Source organism: Somniosus microcephalus, unplaced genomic scaffold, assembly GCF_052327205.1.
Source record: "Somniosus microcephalus isolate GS21.2 unplaced genomic scaffold, FLI_Smic_1.0 unresolved_chr7, whole genome shotgun sequence".
Classification (NCBI taxonomy): Eukaryota; Metazoa; Chordata; class Chondrichthyes; order Squaliformes; family Somniosidae; genus Somniosus; species Somniosus microcephalus.
The window spans coordinates 5,954,696-5,979,148 of record NW_028225185.1 but is presented as its reverse complement, the minus strand read 5'-3'; the positions used below and the strand labels follow the sequence as shown (position 1 = coordinate 5,979,148).

General features: G+C 49.3%; 1 protein-coding gene across 1 annotated transcript in view; it reads left to right on the top strand.

Moving 5' to 3' along the window:
- Window positions 1–24,453, top strand: part of LOC147086426 (cadherin-related family member 5-like) — a 78,987-nt gene that overhangs the window by 47,356 nt on the left and 7,178 nt on the right. Inside the window, exons 7-8 of the mRNA XM_085978531.1 lie at window positions 4,282–4,452; window positions 4,542–4,632. Coding sequence (XP_085834657.1) covers window positions 4,282–4,452; window positions 4,542–4,632 — 262 coding nt within the window. The remainder of the gene's footprint in view (window positions 1–4,281; window positions 4,453–4,541; window positions 4,633–24,453) is intronic.

Sequence of the window (24,453 nt, the reverse complement as noted above, 5' to 3'; positions counted from 1 at the left end):
CGCCGGTCTTAATGACCACAACCTGGGCTCGCCAGGGGCTGGTGCTGCCCTCAATAATCCCCTCCTTCAGGAGCCGCTCCACTTCGGTTTTAATGAAAACCCTGTCCCCGGCACTGTATCGCCTGCTCTTTGTGGCGATGGGCTTACAGTCGGGGGTGAGGTTAGCAAACAGCGGGGGGGGGGGGTGACTCTGAGTGTGGAGAGGTTGCACCTGGTGCGCGGCGGGCAATTTGGAAGCTGCTGGCTGCGGACTGTGAGTGGGGGGAGGGGTCCACCGTACGCCATCGTAACACTTTTAAGGTGGCACTGAAAATCTAACCCCAGTAGAACGGCAGCGCAGAGGTGGGGCAGGACCAGAAGTTTAAAGTTATCGTACACAGTCCCGTCTACTAAGAGTGTCACCACGCAGTAGCCGCCAACGTCCGCCGACTGGGACTCGGAGGCCATAGAAATCCGCTGTTGCGCAGGCAGGACTGGGAGAGAGCAACGCCGCACCGTGTCGGGGTGGATGAAGCTCTCCGTGCTCCCAGAGTCAAAAAGGCAGATTGTTCCGTGACCATGTACCTTAATACCCATTGTGGACCGGGCCAGTTGTTGCGGTCTCGCTTGGTCCAGCGTAACGGAGGCCAGCGTAGGGGTCGGTGTGTCGTTGCGGGTATCAGATGAGGCGGTGTTGGGGGCCAAGATGGCGGCTGGCGCCCAAGATGGCGGCGTCCATGATCCCCATGTGGCTGGAGGCGTACAAAATGGCTGCTGTTCCGGTGGTTCGCACATGGCTGGGGAGGCCCAAGATGGCGGCCCGCACGGCCTACACGCGGTGCTGCTGGGGTTTGGGGTGGCTTTGGCCCTGCAGACGCTGGCGTAGTGTCCCTTCTTCCCGCAGCCCGAGCAGATTGCATTTTTCGCCGGGCAGCGCACTCTGGGGTGTTTGGCCTGGCCACAGAAGTAGCATTTCTGGCCTTGGGGCACTGCTGCGGTAGTTGGGCCGTCGCTGGGATGTGGCTGGGGTGGCACGGCGCTATGAGACGGTCCTACCGTGTCCCAGGCTGTCGTTTCCCGCAGCGTCCACGGTGCAGAGGAGTAGGCATCCATGCCCCGGTAGGCTGCGTCCAATGATAGTGTGAGTTCAGAGGCCTTTTTGAGCTCGAGGACACTCTGCTCCAACAGTCGCTGTCGGGTGTAATTGGACCTGTGGCCCGCCACAAAGGCGTCCCGGATAAGTTCCTCTGTGTACACGGCAGCCTTTACATCCTTACAACCACAGGCCCGGCCAAGCACAGACAGTGTCTGAAGGTATTCCTCGGTCGATTCCCCAGGTTGTTGTTTACGACTCCCCAGGAGGTGCCTGGTGTACACCTCGTTCACTGGGCGTGTGTACTGGTCCTTGAGGAGCTTGATAGCAGCCGTGTACGAGGTCGCGTCCTGGATGACCGAGTATGCTCGGTGGTTCACTTTGGAGGTCAGGACATCCAGTTTGTCCTCCTCCGATTTGACTGTTGCAGCGGAGGCGATCAGGAATTTTTCAAAGCACCTAAGCCAGTGAGCAAACTTGGTGGATGCGTCCGCCTCCCGATGGTCTAAGTCTAGACATGCCGGTATGAGGATCTTCTCCATTATAAAAAAATCTTGTTAATAAAATTGATGCGCTATCAATCACTCAAAAGACTGAGGTTAAGCGAGTAACTAACAGGCTTTTATTAACAAGAGAATGAAGGTGTGCCTCGAGTGGTCGACCAGTCCAGAATACAGAGGGACTGTGGAGCAGTCACCTTTATACCTGGACTCGTGGGAGGAGTCAGCCGAGGCATGTACAGACATGTACACAGTGGAATACAAACAGTGGTTTACCACATCCGGCCCTGGGGATTTATCGGCCTTCAATCCCGTCAATTTCCCTAACACCATTTCCCTACAAATACTGATTTCTATCAGTTCCTCCCTTTCATCAGACCCTATGTTCCCGACATCTCTGGGAGGTTATTTGTGTCCTCCTTTGTGAAGACAGAACCAAAGTATGTATTTAATTGGTCTGCCATTTCTTTGTTCCCCATTATAAATTCCCCTGATTCTGACTGCAAGGGACCTACGCTTGACTTCACCAATCTTTTTCTCTTCACATATCTATAAAAGCTTTTACAGTCAGTTTTTATGTTCCCTGCAAGCTTACTCTCATACTGTGGCGGAGCCACCAAAGGACTCAGAGCGGCTGTACATAATTCCTTTAACAGCAATGTAGTTACTGCCTGTGTCTGTACCTTTAATTACACTGTTTAACTGTACTATGTCTAGTTACCTTTACAGCGCGGTTTCAATGTGATGACGTCATGCCGTTAGTCACGTGATTCCCCAATGGCGGGAAGAACGTGATGATGTAATGATGTCAGCTTTCAGACCAGAGGATCAGTCCTCATGGAGCCTTCAATGGGAGCAGACCTGTATTCATTGTATTCCAGCAGTTTCCAGTTAAAACCTGTTTTGTTCCATTAAAGTTCATTGTTTTGATTGCCTGAGTCGAACTCAGTCTTTTCGTTAGGAACCTCCATTCCTACAATACTCTATTTTCCCCCTCTTAATTAATCCCTTTGTCCTCCTTTGTTGAATCCTAAACTGCTCCCAATCCTCAGGTTTATTGATATTTCTGGCAAATTTATATGTCCTCTCCTTGGATCTTATGCTATCTCTAATTTCTCTTGTTAGCCACGGTTGAGTCACCTTTTTTGTTTTATTTTTATGCCAAACTGGGATGAACAAATTCTGTAGTTCATCCATGCGATCTTTGAATGTTTGCCATTGCCTATCCACCGTCAACCCTTTGAGTGACATTCCCCAATCAATCCTACCCAACTCGCGCCTCATACCATCGTAGTTTCCTTTATTTAAATTCAGGATCCTAGTCTCTGACAACTGCTTCACTCTCCATCTTAATGAAGAATTTTATCATATTATGATCGCTCCGAGCCAAGGGGCCTCGCACAACAAGATTGCTAATTAATCCTTTCTCATTACATAATACCTAGTCTAAGATGGCCTACTGTTGATGTCAGACAAACTAGTCTGTAGTTTCCCGTTTTCTCTCCCCCTCCTTTCTTAAATAATGCGGTTACATTTGCTATCTTCCAATCCGTGGGTACCGTTTTAGAATCTATGCAATTTTGGAAAATATCAAATGAGTACTGAGGGTGCACTGCACTGTCGGAGGGGCAGTACTGAGGGAGCGCTGGTCCATCAGTGGTGCAGTACTGAGGGAGCGCTGCACTGTTGGACGGGCAGTACTGAGAGAGCACTGCACTGTCGGAGGGGCAGTACTGAGGGAGAGCTGCACTGTCAGGGGGGCAGTACTGAGGGAGCACTGCACTGTCGCAGGGTCAGTACTGAGGGAGCACTGCACTGTTGGAGAGGCAGTAATGAGGGAGCGCTGCACTGTCGGAAGGGCAGTACTGAGGGAGCGCTGCACTGTCGGAGGGGCAGTACTGAGGGAGTGCTGCACTGTCGGAGGGGCAGTACTGAGGGAGCGCTGCACTGTCGGAAAGGCAGTACTGAGGAAGCGCTGCACTGTCGGAGGGGCAGTACTGAGGGTGTGCTGCACTGTCAGAGGGGCAGTACTGAGGGAGCGCTGCACTGTCAGAGGGGCAGTACTGAGTGAGTGCTGCACTGTCGGAGGGACAGTACTGAGGGAGTGCTGCACTGTCGGAGGGGCAGTACTGAGGGAGCGCCGCACTGTCGGAGGGGTAGTACTGAGGGTCCACCGCACTGTTGGAGGGGCAGTACTGAGGGAGCGCTGCACTGTCAGAGGGGCAATACTGAGGGAGTGCTGCACTGTCGGAGGGGCAGTATTGAGGGAGTGGTGCACTGTCGGAGGGGCAGTACTGAGGGAGTGCCGCACTGTCAGAGGGGCAGTACTGAGGGAGTGCTGCACTGTCGGAGGGGCAGTACTGAGGGAGTGCTGCACTGTCGGGGGGGCAGTACTGAGGGAGCGCCGCACTGTCAGAGGGGCAGTACTGAGAGAGTGCTGCACTGTTGGAGGGTCATTACTGAGGGAGTGCCGCACTGTCGGAGGGGCAGTACTGAGGGAGCGCCGCACTGTTGGAGGGGCAGTGCTGAGGGAGCGCCGCACTGTCGGAAGCGCAGTACTGAGGGTGTGCTGCACTGTCGGAGACTTCCACGTTTCCTACATTACAACAGTGACTACCCTGCAAAAGTATTTTATTGGCTGTAAAGTGCTTTTGGGTTGTTAAAGGCGCTATATAAATGCAAATTCTTTCTTTCTTCCCACTGTTACAGGAAAACCCAAATAACAATATTCCGAACGATACAGTGACCATTAATATCAACGTCCAGGATTATGACAACAAGCCTCCAGAGTTCGAACCGTGTACTCCCATTCCCGGCTCCAGTGCAAGCATCTGCCTCAATGCAGTTTATACGGGTCGTATCACATTAAACACGGTGGAGGTAGCACCTTGTCACTTGGGGCTTTCTAACTTACGTCTCTCGCTCGCGTTTCATCCCTTGCATTGATTTCTCCCTCTTGTTTATTGCAGAATGGCTCATTGCCCCTGAGTCCTCAGCCCATCCAAGCTGTTGATGGTGACCGGACAATCAATGCAACAATCGCGTACACAATCGCAGCAGGTGAATTAGCCGCCGTGGACCGCCAGCCCTTGTTTAATGATTCAGTCCATCGTGTACAGTAAATGGGACAATTTTAAAGGGGGTGCAGGTACAGAGAGACCTGGGGGTGTATGTACACAAGTCTTTGAAGGTGGCAGGAGAGGTGGAGAAGGCTGTTAAAAAATCACACGGAATCCTTGACATTATTAATAGAGACATTGGGCTGGATTTTGTCAATGGAGGCGACTTGGAGGCGGGACTGCTGCTTGTCGTGTCAATGTCCCGCCTCCATCCTCGCCTGACCAATCAGAGGGATTTTGCCCTGATTGAGCTTGTTAAGCCCGCCCTGCGGGCTCAGCAGGCCAATTAGGGAAGAAGTCACTGACAGATCATATCTAATCTACTGGAATTTTTTGAGGATGTAACTGGTAAAATAGATAAGGGAGAACCAGTGGATGTGGTGTATTTGGACTTTCAGAAGGCTTTCGATAAGGTCCCGCATAAGAGATTAGCGTGCAAAATTAAGGCACATGGGATTGGGGGCAAGTTATTGACTTGGATAGAGAACTGGTTGGCGGACAGAAAGCAAAGAGTTGGAATAAACGGGTCGTTTTCCGAGTGGCAGGCAGTGACTAGTGGGGTACCGCAAGGATCGGTCCTTGGACCCCAGCTGTTCACAATATATATTAATGATCTGGACGAGGGAATTGAATGTAATATCTCCAAATTTGCAGACGACACAAAGCTGAGTGGGAGGGTAAGCTGTGAGGAGGATGTCGTGAAACTCCAGTACGATTTGGACAGGTTGGGTGATTGGGCAGAAACATGGCAAATGCACTATAATGTGGATAAATGTGAGGTTATCCACTTTGGTGGCAAAAACAGGAAGGCAGATTATTAATTGAATGGCAATAGATTGGGAGAAGGGGAAGTGCAAAGAGACCTGGGTGTTCTTGTGCACCAGTCGCTGAAGGTAAGCATGCAGGTGCAGCAGGCGGTTAAGAAGGCAAATGGTGTGTTGGCCTTCGTAGCGAGAGGATTCGAGTACAAGAACAAGGATGTCTTGCTGCAGTTGTACAGGGCCTTGGTGAGACCACACCTTGAGTATTGTGTGCAGTTTTGGTCGCCTTACCTGAGGAAGGACGTTTTTGCCACGGAGGGAGTGCAGCGAAGATTCACCAGGCTGACACCTGGGATGGCAGGAATGACGTATGAGGAGAAATTGTGTCGATTGGGCTTATACTCACTGGAGTTTAGAAGATTGAGAGGGGATCTCATTGAAACCTATAAAATTCTGTCAGGCCTGGACAGACTAGATGCAGGAAGGATGTTTCTGATGGCCGGGGAGTCCAGAACCAGGGGTCATAGTCTAAGGATAAGGGGTAATCCATTTAGGACTGAAATGAGGAGGAATTTCTTCACCCAGAGAGTGGTGAACCTGTGGAATTCTCTGCCACAGAGGGCGGTGGAGGCCAGTTCATTAAGTATATTCAAGAAAGAGTTGGATTTATTTCTTAAGGCTAAAGGGATCAAGGGATATGGGGAGAAAGCAGGGACAGGGTACTGAGTTTGGATGATCAGCCATGATCTCATTGAATGGCAGAGCAGGCTCGAAGGGCCGAATGGCCTACTCCTGCTCCTATCTTCTATGTTTCTATGTTTCTATGTCAACGTCAGACGTGCTATCTGTCAAGACTTCTTGAAAGAAGAAATGACAGCGTTTGACAGCTCGGTGAATCTCTGTGAAGCTGTCAAACACTGACATTCTCTTGAGTTTGATTCGTTTTTGTGGTGAGGACTGAAAAAACATTGTAAAAAAGTAAATATCAGATGTCTGATGGATCGGAGGGTTCATCAGCCATTACCTGAAATTGACAAGGTGGATGTCCGCTCTCCCGAACCAGCACGGCTAAAGGCTACAGAAGTAATAAAAAGGGAAATGAACACTTTTTTAAACTTATCACTCAACTTGCAGACTTAACCGCTCCACACTTGCACCCATCACTCACCTCTACACCTTACTGCCAGGTGCCTCTGACCACCGCAGACCTCCTCCATGTCTCCTCCAACCCGGCGGGGTTGTCCGAGGTCGGGAAGCCTTCACCTGTGAAGGTAAAATGGCACTAATCCCTTTTTCTGCCTGTTAACCACCTGTTAACAGGCCGTTAAAAGGATTAAAAGCATTTCCCGCCTCCAGGAGACGGGACCCGAAGCTGCACATCCTCCCGCCTCCTGGCAAAAGGGCGCGGAGGTTTGCCACCCGCCCCCACTTTCTCCGATTTTACGTGCTGTCCCGCCTCCATGCCTGCCTCCTCGGTGCTTGGAAAATCGAGCCCAATGAATATAAAAGCAAGGAAGTTCTGCTAAAGCTTTAAATCACTGGTTAGGCCTCAGCTGGAGTATTGTGTCCAATTCTGGGCCCCACACTTTAGGAAGGACGTCAAGACCTTGGAGAGGGTGTGGAGGAAATTTACTGGAATGGTTCCAGGGATGAGGGACTTCAGTTATGTGGAGAGACTGGAGAAGCTGGGGTTGTTTCCTACATTACAACAGTGACTACACTTCAAAAATTACTTAATTGGCTGTAAAGCACTTTGGAAGGTTGTGTCAGCTGCTGTAGAACAGTCTTTATTTCTTTTCTTTCTTTTAGAGCATAGAAGTGGAGATTTGATAGAGGTGTTCAAAATCGTGAAGGGTTTTGAGAGTAAATAAAGAGAAACTGTTTCCATTGGCAGGAGGGTTGGTAACCAGAGGACACAGATTTAAGGTGATTGGCAAAAGAACCAACAACAACAACAACTTGCATTAGATTGAGTAGACTAGGCCTATATTCTCTCGAGCTTAGAAGAATGAGAGGTGATCTCATTGAAACATACACAATTCTTACAGGGCTTGACAGGGTAGATGCAGGGAGGATGTTTCCCCTGGCTGGGGAATCTAGAACCAGGAATCACAGTCTCAGAATAAGGGGTCGGCCATTTCTTTGAAGGATGGTATTAGATCCAAAGGGGAGTCATATAAAGTTGCCAGAAAAAGTAGCAAGCCTGAGGATTGGGAGCAGTTTAGAGTAATGAGAGTAAATTTGCAAGGAACATAAAAGCGGATTGTAAAAGCTTCTACAAGTATGTAAAAAGAAATAGATTAGTGAAGACAAATGTAGGTCCCTTACAGTCAGAAACGGGAGAATTTATAATGGGGAACAAGGAAATGGCGGAGCAATTAAACAAATACTTTGGTTCTGTCTTCACGGAAGGGGACACAAATAACGTCCCAGAAATGCTAGGGAACCAAGGGTCTAGTGAGAAGGAGGAATTAAAGGAAATTGGTATCAGTAAAAAAATAGTGCTGGAGAAATTAATGGGACTGAAAGCCGATAAATCCCCAGGGCCTGATAATCTGCATCCCAGAGTACTAAAAGAGGTAGCCATGGAAATAGTGGATGCATTGGTTGTCATCTTCCAAAATTCTATAGATTATGGAACAGTTCCTGCAGATTGGAGGGTGGCAAATGTAACCCCACTGTTTAAAAAAGGAGGGAGAGAGAAAACAGGGAACTACAGACCGGTTAGCCTAACATCAGTAGTAGGGAAAATGCTAGAGTCTATTATAAAGAATGTGATAACAGGACACTTAGAAAATATCAACGGGATTAGACAAAGTCAACATGGATTTATGAAAGGGAAATCGTGTTTGACAAACCTACTGGAGTTTTTTGAGGATGTAACTGGTAGAATAGATAAGGGAGAACCAGTGAATGTGGTGTATTTGGATTGTCAGAAGGCCTTTGATAAAGTCCCACATAAGAGGTTAGTGTGCAAAACTAAAGTACATGGGATTGGGGGTAATATACTGGCATGGATAGAAAATTGGTTAACAGACAGGAAACAGAGAGTAGGAATAAATGGGTCTTTTTCGGGGTGGCAGGCTGTAACTAGTGGGGTACCACAGGGATTGGTGCTTGGGCCCCAGCTATTCACAATATATATTAATGATTTGGATGAGGGAACCAAATGTAATATTTCCAAGTTTGCTGACAACACGAAACTAGGTGGGATTGTCAGTTGTGAGGAGGATGCAAAGAGGCTTCAAGGTGATTTAGACAATTTGAGTGAGTGGGCAAATACATGGCAGATGCAGTATAACGTGGATAAGAACATAAGAACATAAGAACATAAGAAATAGGAGCAGGAGTAGGCCAATCGGCCCCTCGAGCCTGCTCTGCCATTCAATAAGATCATGGCTGATCTGATCCTAACCGCCAATCCACTATCACCGAACCATCTCCTGAATCTAACAGAATTAGACACACGAAATAGGAGCAGGATCAGGCTACATGGCCCCTGGGCCCGCTCCGCTACCCATAGGGCCATGACCGATCCGAACCTAGACTCATGTCCAAATTCCTGCCCGCTCCCCGTATCCCTTAATTCCCTTTACTTCTAGGAAACTGTCTATTTCTGTTTTAAATTTATGTAATGATGTAACTTCTACAGCTTTTTGGGGCAGCATATTCCATGGACCTACCACCCTCTGAGTGAAGTAGTTCCTCCTCATCTCAGTTTTGAAAGAGCAGCCCCTTATTCTAAGACTATGCCCCCTAGTTCTAGTTTCACCCATCATCGGGAACATCTTCCCCGCATCCACCCGATCCAACCCCTTCACAATCTTATATGTTTCAATAAGATCGCCTCTCATTCTTCTGAACTCCAATGAGTAGAGTCCCAATCTACTCATCCTCTCCTCATATGTCCATCCCCTCATCCCCGGGATTAACCGAGTGAACCTTCTTTGTACTGACTCGAGAGCAAGTATGTCCTTTCTTAAGTATGGACACCAAAACTGTACGCAGTATTCCAGGTGCGGTCTCACCAATACCTTGTACAACTGAAGCAATACCTCCCTATTTTTATATTCTATCCCCCTAGCAATGAAAGCCAACATTCCATTGGCCTTCTTAATCACTTGCTGCACCTGCATGCTAACCTTTTGAGTTTCGTGCACCAGGACCCCCAGATCCCTTTGTACTTCAGTACTTTCAGTTTCTTGCCATTAAGATAATAACTTGCTCTACGATTTTTCCTGCCAAAGTGCGTAACCTCACACTTTCCAGTATTGTATTCCATCTGCCAAATCTCTGCCCACTTACTTAGCCTGTCTATGTCCCCTTGCAGGTTTTTTATGTCCTCCTCACTCACTACTTTCCCTCCCATCTTAGTATCATCTGCAAACTTTGATATGTTACACTCGGTCCCCTCCTCCAAATCGTTAATATAGATTGTAAAGAGTTGGGGACCCAGCACTGACCCCTGCGGAACACCACTAGTTACTGATTGCCAGTCTGAGAATGAAACCATTTATCCCAACTCTCTGCCTTCTGCTAGATAACCAATCCTCTATCCATGCCAGAATATTACCCCCAATCCTGTGATTTTTTATCTTAAGCAATAATCTTTTGTGTGGCACCTTGTCAAATGCCTTTTGGAAGTCTAAATACACTACGTCCACTGGTTCCCCTTTATCCACCCTATATGTTACTTCCTCAAAGAACTCCAGCAAATTTGTCACTTCGGTAGGAAAAACAGAAAGGCAGAGTATTATTTAAATGGTGATAGATTGGGAAATGTTGATGTACAGAGGGACCTGGGTGTCCTTGTACACCAGTCACTGAAAGCAAACATGCAGGTGCAGCAAGCAGTTAGGAAGGCAAATGGTATGTTGGCCTTCATTGCAAGAGGATTTGCGTACAGGAGCAAGGATGTCTTACTACAGTTATACAGGGCCTTGGTGAGACCACACCTGGAGTACTGTGTGCAGTTTTGGTCTCCTTACCCAAGAAAGGATATACTTGCCATAGAGGGAGTGCAGCGAAGGTTCACCAGACTGATTCCTGGGGTGGCAGGACTATCGTATGAGGAGAGATTGGGTCGACTCGGCCTGTATTCACTAGAGTTTAGAAGAATGAGAGGGGATCTCATTGAAACATATAAAATTCTGACAGGGCTAGACAGACTGGATGCAGGGAGGATGTTTCCCCTGGCTGGGGGGGTCTAGAACAAATGGTTACAGTCTCAGGATACGGGGTAGGACATTTAGGACTGAGATGAGGAGAAATTTCTTCACTCAGAGGGCGGTGAATCTTTGGAATTCTCTACCCCAGAGGGCTGTGGAGGCTCAGTCGTCGAGTATATTCAAGACGGAGATCGATAGATCTTTGAATATTAAGGGAATCAAGGGATATGGGGATAGTGCAGGAAAGTGGAGATGAGGTAGAAGATCAGCCACGATCTTATTGAATGGCGGAGCAGGTTCGAGGGGCCGAATGGCCGACTCCTGCTCCTATTTCTTATGTTCTTATTTATATAGCGCCTTTAACATAGTAACACACCCCAAGGCGCTTCACAGGAGCGATTATCAAACAAAATTTGACACCGAGCCACATGAGGAGATATTAGTACAGATGACCAAAAACTTTGCCAAATTGGTAGGTTTTAACGAGGGTCTTAAAAGAGGAGAGAGAGGGGAGAGGTGAAGAGGTTTAAGGAGGGTATTCCAGAGTTTAGCACCTCGACATCTGAAGGCACGGCCACCAATGATGGAGCAATTAAAATTGTGGATGCTCAAGAGGTCAGAAATATAGGTGGGCAGAGATCTCGGAGGGTTGTAGCGCTGAAGGATATTACAGAGATAGGGAGCGGCGAGGCCATGGAGGGATCTGAAAACAAGAATGAGAATTTTAAAATCGAGGCGTTGCTCAGCCAGGAGCCAATGTAGGTCAGCGAGCACAGGGGTTGACGTAAGAAAACTACTAGGCACTTGGTCTCAGTATTAAACAAGGCTTTAATCAACTGTTTTTCAACATGGAGATCTAGTTGTGTCCTTCACTGGTTCCTGATAAAGAATGTCCTGAGCAAGCTGGGCCCATGCCCGAGTATTTATACTCTCCCTGGACAGCGCGACCAGCAGGCTGCCCAGTATTACTTCATAAGTCATTTCCACATGAATGGCAAGATTCACGTCAGGGGTAATGTGTGAACAAGGCTTGGTACGAGTTGGGATACGGGCAGCAGAGTTTTGGATGAGTTTAAGTTTATGGAGGGTGGAAGCTGGGAGGCCGACCCGGAGAGCGTTGGAATAGTCAAGTCTAGAGGTAACAAAGGTAACCAGAGGGGGGGAATGAGAGTTTTTATCCCGCAGCGAGTTGTTGTGATCTGGAACGCACTGCCTGAAAGGGCGGAGGAAACAGATTCAATAGTAACTTTCAAAAAGGAATTGGATAAATACTTGAACTGGAAAAATTTGCAGGGCTGTGGGGAACAAGCAGGGGGGAGTGGGACTAATTGGAGAGCTCGACCAAAGAGCCGGCACAGGCACGGCGGGCCGAATGGCCTCCTCCTGCACTGTATGATTCCATGAGTCTGTGTATTAATGAGCTCACTTGTTGGCCTGACATTAGTTCCAGTTCTATTTCCTATCTTTCTTTCATTGGGGGAACCCAGAGTGAAGAGCCAAGTCCCATAGAGTGAGGCGCGAGGTCACGAAATAATGGCTGGTGACAAGAGCTTGGGTTTGGGAGTCAGTAGAATGTAGGAGGAATGGTAGACTGAGGAACATGAGGGGTGCACAGTTTTGAGACTGTTTGGACAGGAAACAATGTGATGAGACTGGATCTGAAGCCAGTGAGGAGGGAGGAGGAGGGGCTAAGACCGAGTATTCGGAACTGAGAAGGAAGAAGCCAATAATATGAAAGGAGCAGTAACCAGTTCAAAGAACCGGGGGCGAATTTCCTCAGGGTTTCTCCGGTTCCACCGCCTTAACTTTGGCACACGTTTCCGCAAAGTCACTGTGGCAGAGAACGAGAAGACTCGAGGATATTCACCCCCCTCTGCAAGTCTTCTTCTCTTAGGCAGTCCCTCGGAACCGAGGATGACTTGCTTCCACACTAAAAATGAGTTCTTGGGTGACTGATGAGTCCAATGCGGGACCTACAGTCTCTGTCACAGGTGGGGCAGACGGTGGTTGAAGGGGCGGGTGGGTGCGGTGCTTGGGTTGATGTGCGCTCCTTGCGCTGCCTGCGCTTGGCTTCCGCTTGCTCCCGGCGAAGAGACTCGAGGTGTTCGGCGCCTTCCCAGGTGCTTCTCCTCCACTTTGTGCGGTCTTGGGCCAGGGATTCCCAGGTGTCGGTGGGGATGTTGCACTTTTTCAAGGAGGCTTTGAGGGTGTCCTTGAAGCATTTCCTCTGCCCACCTGCGGCTCTCTTGCCGTGCCGGAGCTCCGAGTAGAGCGCTTGTTTTGGGAGTCTCGTATCGGGCATGTGGACGATGTGGCCCGCCCATTGGAGCTGATGGAGCGTGGTCAAAGCTTCAATGCTGGGGATGTTGGCCTGAGCAAGAACACTGACGTTGGTGCGCCTATCCTGCCAATGGATTTGCAGGATCTTGCGGAGGCAGTGTTGGTGGCACCTCTCCAGTGCTTTAAGGTGCCTGCTGTACATGGTCCATGCCTCTGAAGCATACAGCAGGGCGGGTATTACTACTGCTCTGTAGACCATGAGCTTGGTGCCGGATTTGAGGTCCTGGTCTTCAAACACTCTCTTTCTCAGGCAACCGATAGCTGAACTGGCACACTGAAGGCGGTGTTGGACTTCGTCACCACGTCCGTCCTTGTTGACAGTAGCCTCTCGAGGTATGGAAAGTGGTCCATGTTGTCCAAGGCCTCATCATGGATTTTGATAATCAGGGGGCAGTACTGTGTGGCGGGGGCGGGTTGGTAGAGGACCTTTGTCTTACGGATGTTTAGTGTAAGGCCCATGCTCTTGTACGCTTCGGTGAAGGTGTTGATGATGGTTTGGAGTTCGACCTCCGAGTGAGCGCAGACGCAAGCATCATCTGCATACTGTAATTCGACGACAAAGGATGGGAGAACCTTGGATCTGGACTGAAGGTGACGGAGGTTGAACAGTTTCCTGTTTGTTCTGTAGATTAGCTCCACTCCAGTGGGGAGCTTACTGAGGGTGAGATGGAGCATTGCAGCAAGGAAGATCGAGAAGAGCGTTGGTGCAATGACACAGCCTTGCTTGACCCCGTGCATGAATTGGGTCTGTGGTGGAACCGTTGGTCAGGATCACGGCTTGCATGTCGTCGTGAAGCAGCCGGAGGATGGTGACAAACTTTTGAGGCAGCCAAATTTGAGGAGGACACTCCATAATCCCTCACGGTTGACAGTGTCGAAGGCATTTGTGAGGTCAAAGAAGGCCATGTACCGCGGTTGGTGCCGTTCCCTGCATTTCTCTTGTAATTGACGCACTGTGAAGATCATGTCCATTGTGCCCCTTAGTGGGCGGAATCCACATTGCGACTCTGGGAGGAGCTCTTCAGCCACTGGGAGAAGGCAATTGAGGAGGATTCTTGGATGATTGAAATGTAAAGTACAATTCAATATTTCAATTCTCCAGAGCTTGCTTATTCCATTTCTAAGTAATGGCCGCCTGTAAACGAGCACTGAGGAGGTGACAATGTGCTTTGACGTAAGAAAACTACTAGGCACTTGGTCTAAGTGTTAAACAAAGCTTTAATCAACTGTTTTACAACATGGAGGTCTAGTTGTGTCCTTCACTAGTTCCTGTTAAGAATGTCCTGCGCAAGCTGGGCCCATGCCCGAGTATTTATATTCTCCCTGGACAGAGCCACCTGCAGGCCACTCAGTTGATTTATGTCATACTTGGTGATATAGTGAAATGCACTTTGTAATTTCATTCACCGTTTTACTACAAATACCAAGCATTTAATTCATGTAAAAATGGTCAAATGTCTTCATTCTGTGCTGGGATTTCTGTGGTAAGTAAGAAGGAAAAGAGGTGTTGCTCGGGTACTCTGTGAATGGTGCTGAGATAGTTGAAAGAGATCCAGGCAACTCCGTAGGTTTAACACACAACATGTCCAACCAGTGCAGAGCAACAATCACCAGACCCAATCGGATGTTGAACTACAGCCAGAACAGGAGAATATAGTCAGAGGAAGTCATGATCAATCTGCACAGAGTTCTGGTCAGGCCAGATGGGCCGAATGGCCTCCTTCTGTGCTTTAATATTCCATGATTCTTTTCTATGATTCTATGACCCACCTTGAGCACTGTGTCCAGTTCTGGTCAGACCCACCTTGAGCACTGTGTCCAGTTCCGGTCTGACCCACCTTGAGCACTGTGTCCAGTTCTGGTCAGACCCACCTTGAGCACTGTGTCCAGTTCTGGTCAGTCCCATCTTGAGCACTGTGTCCAGTTCTGGTCAGACCGCACCTTGAGCACTGTGTCCAGTTCTGGTGAGACCGCACCTTGAGCACTGTGTCCAGTTCTGGTCAGACCCACCTTGCGCACTGTATCCAGTTCTGGTCAGACCCACCTTGAGCATTGTGTCCAGTTCTGGTCAGACCCACCTTGAGCACTGTGTCCAGTTCTGGTCAGACCCACCTTGAGCACAGAGTCCAGTTCTGGTCATAAGAACATAAGAACATAAGAAATAGGAGCAGGAGTAGGCCAATCGGCCCCTCGAGCCTGCTCCGCCATTCAATAAGATCATGGCTGATCTGATCCTAACCACCAATCCACTATCGCAGAACCATCTCCTGAATCTAACAGAATTAGACACACGAAATAGGAGCAGGATCAGGCTACACGGCCCCTGGGCCCGTTCCGCTACCCACAGGGCCATGACCGATCCGAACCTAGACTCATATCCAAATTCCTGCCCGTTCCCCGTAACCCTTAATTCCCTTTACTTCTAGGAAACTGTCTATTTCTGTTTTAAATTTATGTAATGATGTAGCTTCTACAGCTTTTTGGGGCAGCATATTCCATGGACCTACCACCCTCTGAGTGAAGTAGTTCCTCCTCATCTCAGTTTTGAAAGAGCAGCCCCTTATTCTAAGACTATGCCCCCTAGCTCCAGTTTCACCCATCATCAGGAACATCTTCCCCGCATCCACCCGATCCAACCCCTTCACAATCTTATATGTTTCAATAAGATCGCCTCTCATTCTTCTGAACTCCAATGAGTAGAGTCCCAATCTACTCAACCTCTCCTCATATGTCCATCCCCTCATCCCCGGGATTAACCGAGTGAACCTTCTTTGTACTGACTCGAGAGCAAGTATGTCCTTTCTTAAGTATGGACACCAAAATTGTACGCAGTATTCCAGGTGCGGTCTCACCAATACCTTGTACAACTGAAGCAATACCTCCCTATTTTTATATTCTATCCCCCTAGCAATGAAAGCCAACATTCCATTGGCCTTCTTAATCACTTGCTGCACCTGCATACTAGCCTTTTGAGTTTTGTACACCAGGACCCCCAGATCCCTTTGTACTTCAGTACTTTCCAGTTTCTTGCCATTAAGATAATAACTTGCTCTACGATTTTTCCTGCCAAAGTGCATAACCTCACACTTTCCAGTATTGTATTCCATCTGCCAAATCTCTGCCCACTTACTTAGCCTGTCGATGTCCCCTTGCAGGTTTTTTATGTCCTCCTCACTCACTACTTTCCCTCCCATCTTAGTATCATCTACAAACTTTGATATGTTACACTCGGTCCCCTCCTCCAAATCGTTAATATAGATTGTAAAGAGCTGGGGACCCAGCACTGACCCCTGCGGAACACCACTAGTTACTGATTGCCAGTCTGAGAATGAACCATTTATCCCAACTCTCTGCCTTCTGTTAGATAGCCAATCCTCTATCCATGCCAGAATATTACTCCCAGTCCCACCTTGAGCATTGTGTCCAGTTCTGGTCAGACCCACCTTGAGCACAGTGTCCAGTTCTGGTCAGACCCACCTTGAGCACTGTGTCCAGTTCTGGTCAGACCCACCTTGAGCACTGTGTCCAGTTCTGGTCAGACCCACCTTGAGCACTCTGTCCAGTTCTGGTCAGACCCACCTTGAGCACTGTGTCCAGTTCTGGTCAGACCCACCTTGAGCACAGTGTCCAGTTCTGGTCAGACCCACCTTGAGCACTGTGTCCAGTTCTAGTCAGACCGCACCTTGAGCACTGTGTCCAGTTCTGGTCAGACCCACCTTGAGCACTGTGTCCAGTTCTGGTCAGACCCCACCTTGAGCACTGTGTCCAGTTCTGGTCAGACCCACCTTGAGCACAGTGTCCACTTCTGGTCAGACCCACCTTGAGCACTGTGTCCAGTTCTGGTCAGACCCACCTTGAGCACTGTGTCCAGTTCTGGTCAGACCCACCTTGAGCACAGTGTCCAGTTCTGGTCAGACCCACCTTGAGCACAGTGTCCAGTTCTGTTCAGACCCACCTTGAGCACTGTGTCCAGTTCTGGTCAGACCCACCTTGAGCACTGTGTCCAGTTCTGGTCAGACCCACCTTGAGCACTGTGTCCAGTTCTGGTCAGACCCACCTTGAGCACTGTGTCCAGTTCTGGTCAGACCCACCTTGAGCACAGTGTCCAGTTCTGGTCAGACCCACCTTGAGCACTGTGTCCAGTTCTGGTCAGACCCACCTTGAGCACTGTGTCCAGTTCTGGTCAGACCCACCTTGAGCACAGTGTCCAGTTCTGGTCAGACCCACCTTGAGCACTGTGTCCAGTTCTGGTCAGACCCACCTTGAGCACTGTGTCCAGTTCTGGTCAGACCCACCTTGAGCACTGTGTCCAGTTCTGGTCAGACCCACCTTGAGCACTGTGTCCAGCTCTGGTCAGACCCACCTTGAGCACTGTGTCCAGTTCTGGTCAGTCCCACCTTGAGCACTGTGTCCAGTTCCGGTCACTGAGACACAAGGGAGACACTCACACACTGGAGGCAGTGCAGAGAGGAGCCAGGAATCTGACCCTTAGTGTCAAACAATTGACCCTACAATGGCAGGAGGGGACCATTAGGATCTCTCTGGATAGATGGGCCGAATGACCTTCCCCATTTGTAACTATCTTGTGATTTAAGAAGTCTTCCAATCCCTGAAGCACCGTGTCTCTGCTGATTCCAGGATTTTCTGACCTGTCTAGTAGAGGGATTCCTTTCCCACTCCTTACAGGGCAAATGTCATCCCTACATTGTGAGTTCCCACTTCCACTGAGGACCCTATGTAGGAATGCAGGCCAGAACACCCAATGAGATGCACAGTGCCAGTCTCCGGATGTGCGTAAGTCGGATCCAGCGAGGCGAGGGGTCCAGGGCAAACAAACAACCTGGACCCGCAAAGAATAATACATGTCATACAATAGAATCATAGAAATTTACAGCACGGAAGGAGGCCATTTCGGCCCATCGTGTCCGCACCAGCCAACAAAGAGCCATCCAGCCTAATCCCACTTCGCAGCTCTTGGTCCGTAGCCCTGCAAGTTACAGCATCCCAAGTGCACATCCAAGTACTTTTTAAATGTGGTTAGGGTTCCTGCCTCTATCACCCTTTCAGGCAGTGAGTTCCAGACCCCCACAACCCTCTGGGTGAAGACATTTCACCTCAAATCCCCTCTAAACCTTCCACCAATTACTTTAAATCTGTGCCCCCTGGTTTTTGACATCCTTGTAAATCTCCTCTGTACCCTCTCTAGTGCAATCACACCTTTCCTGTAATGTGGTGACCAGAACTGCACGCAGTACTCTAGCTGAGGCCTAACTAGTGTTTTATACAGTTGAAGCATAACCCCCCTGCTCTTGTATTCTATGCCACGGCTAATAAAGGCAAGCATTCCGTATGCCTTCTTAACCATCTTATCTTACTGGCCTGCTACCTTCAGGGATCTGTGGACATGCACTCCGAGATCCCTTTGTTCCTTTACACTACTCAGTGTCCTACCATTTAATGTGTATTCCCTTTCCTTGTTAGCCCTCCCCATATGCATTACCGCACACTTCTCCAGATTGAATTCCATTTGCCACTGTTCTGCCCACCTGGCCAATTTATTGATATCTTCCTGCAGTCCACAGCTTCAGTATCAACCACACAGCCGATTTTAGTATCATCTGCAAACTTCTTAATCATACCCCCTATATTCAAGTCAAGATCATTGAAATATACCTCAAAAAGCAAGGGGCCTAGTACTGAGCCCTGCGGAACCCCACTGGAAACAGCCTTCCAGTCACAAAAACACCCATCAACCATTGCCCTCTGCTTCCTGTCTCCGAGCCAGTTTTGAATCCAACTTGACACTTTGCCCTGGATCCTATGGGCTTTTAACTTCGTGACCAGTCTGCCATGTGGAACCTTATCAAAAGCCTTGCTGAAGTCCATATGAACCACATCAAACGCACTACCCTCATCTACCCTCCTTGTTACCTCCCCGAAAAATTCAATCAAGTTTGTCAGACATGACCTTCCCTTAACAAATCCATGCTGAATATCCTTGATTAATCTGTGTCTTTCTAAATCAAGATTTATCCTGTCCTTCAGAATTCTTTCCAATAATTTTCCCACCACCGAGGTTAGGCTGACTGGCCTGTAATTACTCGGTCTATCCTTTTCTCCCTTTTTAAACAAGGGTACCACATTAGCAGTCCTCCAGTCCTCCGGCACCACACCTGAAGCCAGAGAGGATTGAAAAATGATGGTCAGAGCCTCTGCAATTTCCTCTTTTGCTTCACTTAACAGCCTGGGATACATTTCATCCGGGCCTGGGGATTTATCCACTTTTAAAGCTGCTAAACCCCTTAATACTTCCTCTCTCACTATGTTTATTTCATCTAATATTTCACACTCTTCCTCCCTGATAGCAATGTCTGCTTCGCCCCTCTCCTTTGTGAAAACAGATGCAAAGGCCCCAATTTTCTCCCAGCCGTTGGGCGGGTTTTCAGGCGTGTGGGTGGGGAAAATCGCAAAAACAGGGGGTCGTGACCCCCCCCGCCTGATTCCCCGCCCCGTCTGACTTTCGGACCGCCGTTTCTCTCCGGCCCGAATCAGTCCCGCCCGCCGCTGGCGGGACTGGCCGTCGGGACCCTAATCAGCAATTATTGGCATGTTTAATGCCATTTTAAGGGGCCCTTGCTGTTTTCAAGGGTTTCCCATGTTAAACACGCCTGTGGGGAACCCCGCTGATGAAACCTGGCGTGAAGCATCCCGGCTTGCTTGCTCTCAGCTGCAGGTCATTCGGGAAAGCTGAGATTTAATCGGAGAGCATTTGTATGTTGAAGGACCTTGTTGCAGGCTTGGGGCTACTTGTTCAAGGCTTAGGCACAGCTGTGGAAGTTTGGAGCCTCACACACTTCTCCAATGTGAGCTCCTGGGAAGCCCCTCTCGCCACCCTCACTGAGCGCTTCCTCAGCGGAGGCATCTACCAGAAGCATGGGACGCCTTTTTTTCCTTCCCTTCTTGCCATTAGAGGATCTCCAGCAGCAGAGGCGGCAGCAGCAGAACCAGGAACAGCAGGATCAGCAACAGGAGCACCAGGCTGCTGCTCACTCACCTGAAGCTGTACAGGCCAGAAGGGGCCAGCGTTTGGAAGTGGCTTGAGAGCACCTTGCTGCGCATTAGGGGGCCACGGGGACCCGTATCTGCACTGGCAGTCCTACTCAGAAGGACTTCCATGAAGGTCTGGTTTCTCTGTTCAATAGATGGCCATCGCTCCTCAAGAGATGTCATTCTCTTATGAGCACTCACCATGTTTTCCATACCCTGGCGACTTATCTCCTCCATGGAGGTTGCCAACCTTTCCATGGTGATGCGTTCATGCGCCAATGACTCCACAAAGGCTCTGCTCATGGTCGCTATGGACTCCTCCATTCGCTCCACACTCGCAGCGACCCTGGAGACAGAACCTGCCAGAGACTCCTGCATCTGTGCATGGAGATCCATCACCTCTTCTCTTGCGGATGGACCCAGAGGCAGAGGGTCGACATGCAGCGCAGCTGAGCTGAGCTGGCAGAGTCCTGCGCCCTCCGACGAGGACTCTCCACTGCTGTCCCTGTCTCCAGAATCTGCTGAGGCTCACTTGTGAGCTGTGAAACACCAGGTGACAACACTACTCCATGTCCCGAAGGTCCCCCCGAGGTGTGAGTGTCTGCGCTGGTGCTGGGTGCGCTTACTTCTGCTGACGCTGCGCCCTCAGAGGTTGGAGCTTCCTCTGAGGAGTCTGGCTGCACAGCCTCTTCCTCCTCCACAGTGGGGACGGGGGCTCTGGATGGTCCTGTGTGGGAGTAGAGGAAGGAGTTAGAGATGTGATGCCAAGGTTACATGCACATTGGAGTTGGCAGATGTTCATAAGTCCAAATGACGTAGCTTCAGAATCATAACAGCGACTCATGCTATGTCAATGAGAGAGATGGGGAACTATTCTGTCACCAGCTTGCGGGACTGCCCCCGTCTCTCCTTCCCCAACTTCCGCGGCCACATCAGCCCCAACAATTTCCAGCACTCCTTCCTCCCAGAGGGTCAGGTGGGCTACTGAGGGTGGGCCTCCTCCAGTCCTGGCTCGCTCTCTGTTGTTGTGAGTTCTCTTTTCCTGCAATGAGGGAGACAAGTGGAGTTTGAGTGAGAAGGAAGGAGTGAGTGTAGAGATTGCATAGCATAGATACTTAGAGGGAGACAAAGATGGTGTGAGGCTGCAAGACCTAGGGCCCTTCCTGTGTGTTGTCAGCTGTGTTCAAAGCATCAGAGTGAGAGGGAGTGTGAGGGCTGCATGGTGGAATAGTTATGTGAATGTGAGCATAGAGAGAGAGGGAATGGGTAAGGGTGCATGGATGTGACTGAAGTGGGATGTGGAGGAAGAGAGTGCTAAAGCTGAGTGCTGGTGGGGAAAGGCAATGGGGATCAGGCTGAGGCTGTTGGAAACTTCATTCTTACTTTTCCTGTACGGTGAAGGTCATGGAATCGTTTCCGACACTGTATCCAGGTTCTTCTGGTGACTCCCAGCGAGTTGACATCTGCTGACACCTGCATCCATGCAGCCTTGGTCTCAGTGGGAGGCCTCTTCCTGCCTGACCTAGGGAAGAGGTCCTCCCTGTGGGCCCTAACCCCATCCAATAATGCCTGCAGTGAAGCTTCGTCGAATTTGAGGCAGCTCGGGGTCTGGCACTGGCCACAGCTGCTGCAGGCTCCTCTGCCATCCTGTATGGTTCGTTTGGAAGCCAACAGAGGAAGCAATGCTTGCTGTGGACCTTGAAAGCACCACGAATGATGACGACATCATACTGTGGGGCTTTCTGACTGCAAATGGACAATTAGCAAGGGTTCCCACACGCTGGAAATGAATTGGCCAATTGAGGGAAAATTGCGTGCAGCTGGCTGACCCATTCTTTTTCGGGTCGGAACCCGACATTCGGGGAACCCGAAAATTTCCCGCACGATCCAGAAAATCGGGCCCAAAGTATTCATTAAGAACCCTACCGACGTCTCCCACGTCCACACACAGATTACCCTCGTGATCTCTAATAGGCCCTACCCTTTCTTTGCGTTTTTCTTGATTTTACTTACCAAGAATTTTTCATGCTCTCTCTTTGCTTTCCTAATATCCTTTTTAATTGCACCCCTGCACTTTCTGTACTCCTCTAAAGATTCTGGAGTATTTAGCCCTCGGTGTCTGTCATACGCCTCCCTTTTTTGCCTTATCCTACCCTGCATGTCCCTAGACATCCAGGGGTCTCTCGATTTGTTAGTCCCACCTTTTTTCTTTAAGGGCACATGTTTGGTCTGAACCCTCCGGATCTCCTCCTTGAATGCCTCCCACTGCTCTGACACTGATTTACCTTCAAGTAGCTGTTTCCAGTCCACTATGGATAAATCCCCTCTGAGCTTAGCAAAATTTGCTTTTCCCCAATTTAGAATTTTTATTCCTGGTCTATCCTTGTCCTTTTCTATAACTACCTTAAATCTAACAGAATTATGGTCACTAGCACCAAAATGCTCTCCCACTGATACGCCTTCCACCTGCCCAGCTTCATTCCCTAAAATTAAGTCCAGAACCGTCCCCTCCCTTGTTGGGCTTGCTACATATTGGCTAAAAAAGTTCTCCTGGATGCATTTTAGGAATTCCGCACCCTCTATACCCTTCACACTAATTTTATCCCAGTTAATATTGGGGTAGTTGAAATCCCCTACTATTATTGCCCTATAGTTTTTGCAGTTCTCAGAAATGTGTCCACATATTTGTTCTTCTATCTCCCTCTCACTGTTTGGGGGTCTGTAGTACACTCCCAGCAGTGTGATCGCCCCTTTTTTGTTTTTCAATTCGACCCATATGGCCTCGTTTGATGATCCCTCCAACATATCATCCCTCCTCACAGCTGTAATAGTTTCTTTAATCAATACCGCGACCCCCCTCCCTTTTTACCTCCCTCTCTATCCCATCTGAAAATCCTGTAACCAGGAATGTTGAGCTGCCATACCTGCCCCTCTTTCAGCCACGTCTCTGTAATAGCTATAATATCATCGTCCCAAGTATCTACCTGTGCCCTCAGCTCATCTGCCTTGTTCGCTGTACTCCTTGCATTGCAGTTTATACCATTTAGTACAGGCAAACCTCCTTGTTGATTACTATCTAGCCCTTGATTCCTCTGTCCTTCCAATTTACTTTCTACGTTTTTGTTTTCCAATTCCAGTTTTTCTTCCCTCCGTATTGACTCTATACTTAGGTTCCCATCCCCCTGCCATGCTAGTTTAAACCCTCCCCAACAGCACTAGCAAACCCTCCCGCGAGGATATTGGTCCCGTTCCCGTTGAGGTGCAACCCGTCTGACTTATAGGGTCCCACCTCCCCCAGAAACGGTTCCAATTTCTCAGGAATCTAAAGCCCTCCCTCCTGCACCATCTCTCCAGCCACGCTTTCATCTGCTCCATCTCCCTATTTCTGTACTCACTAGCACGTGGCACTGGTAGTAATCTGGAGATTACTAGCTTTGAGGTTCTGCTTTTTAACCTCTTTCCTAGCTCCCTAAACTCTGCCTGCAGGACCTCATCCCTCCCTATGTCGTTGGTACCGATATGGACCACGACCTCTGGCTGTTCACCCTCCCCCCTCAGAATGCCCTGCAGCCGTTCAGTGACATCCTTGACCCTGGAACCAGGGAGGCAACATATCGTCTTTGTGTCACGTCTGCGGCCGCAGAAACGCCTGTCTGCTCCCCTAACTATTGAATCCCCTATCACTATTGCTCTCCCTCTCCTCTTCCCCCCGCCTGTGCAGCTGAGCCTTCCATGGTGCTGTGGACTTGGCTCTGGCTGCACTCCCCAGAGGAACCATCGCCCTCACCAGTACGCAGCACCGAATACTGGTTGGTGAGCAAGATGGGCTAAGGGGACTCCTACACTATCTGCCTGGTCCTCCTCTTCTGTCTGGCGGTCACCCATTCCCTCGCTGCCTACACACTCTTAAGCTGCGGGGTGACCAGCTCCTAAAATGTGCTATCCACGAAGTTCTCAGCCTCACGGATGCACTGCAGTGACTCCAGCCGCCGCTCAAGCTCCGTAACCTGGTGCTTGAGCTGCTGTAGCTGGCGACACTTCCCACACATGTGGTCGTCCAGACCACAGGAGGTGTCCAGGACTTCCCACATGGCACAGGGTGTGCATTCCACGGGTGTGAGCTGCCCTGCCATACCTCCTTCATCATCGCTGGGTCAAAATCCTGGAACTCCCTCCCTAACAGCACTGTGGGAATACCAACACCACTCGGACTGCAGCGGTTCAAGAAGGCGGCTCACCACCACCTTCTCAAGGGTAACTAGGGATGGGCAATAAAAGCTGGCATTGCCAGCGACGCCCTGATCCCATAAACAAATAAAAAAAATATTAACAGGCTATTTACTAGCCTAGCTGGAATAAACTTAAAACTTTAAGAAAGCCAAGTAAAAAACAATTACCAGATATTCACCAATCAGCTCCCTCTTTTTGAACATAATCCCAGCTCTT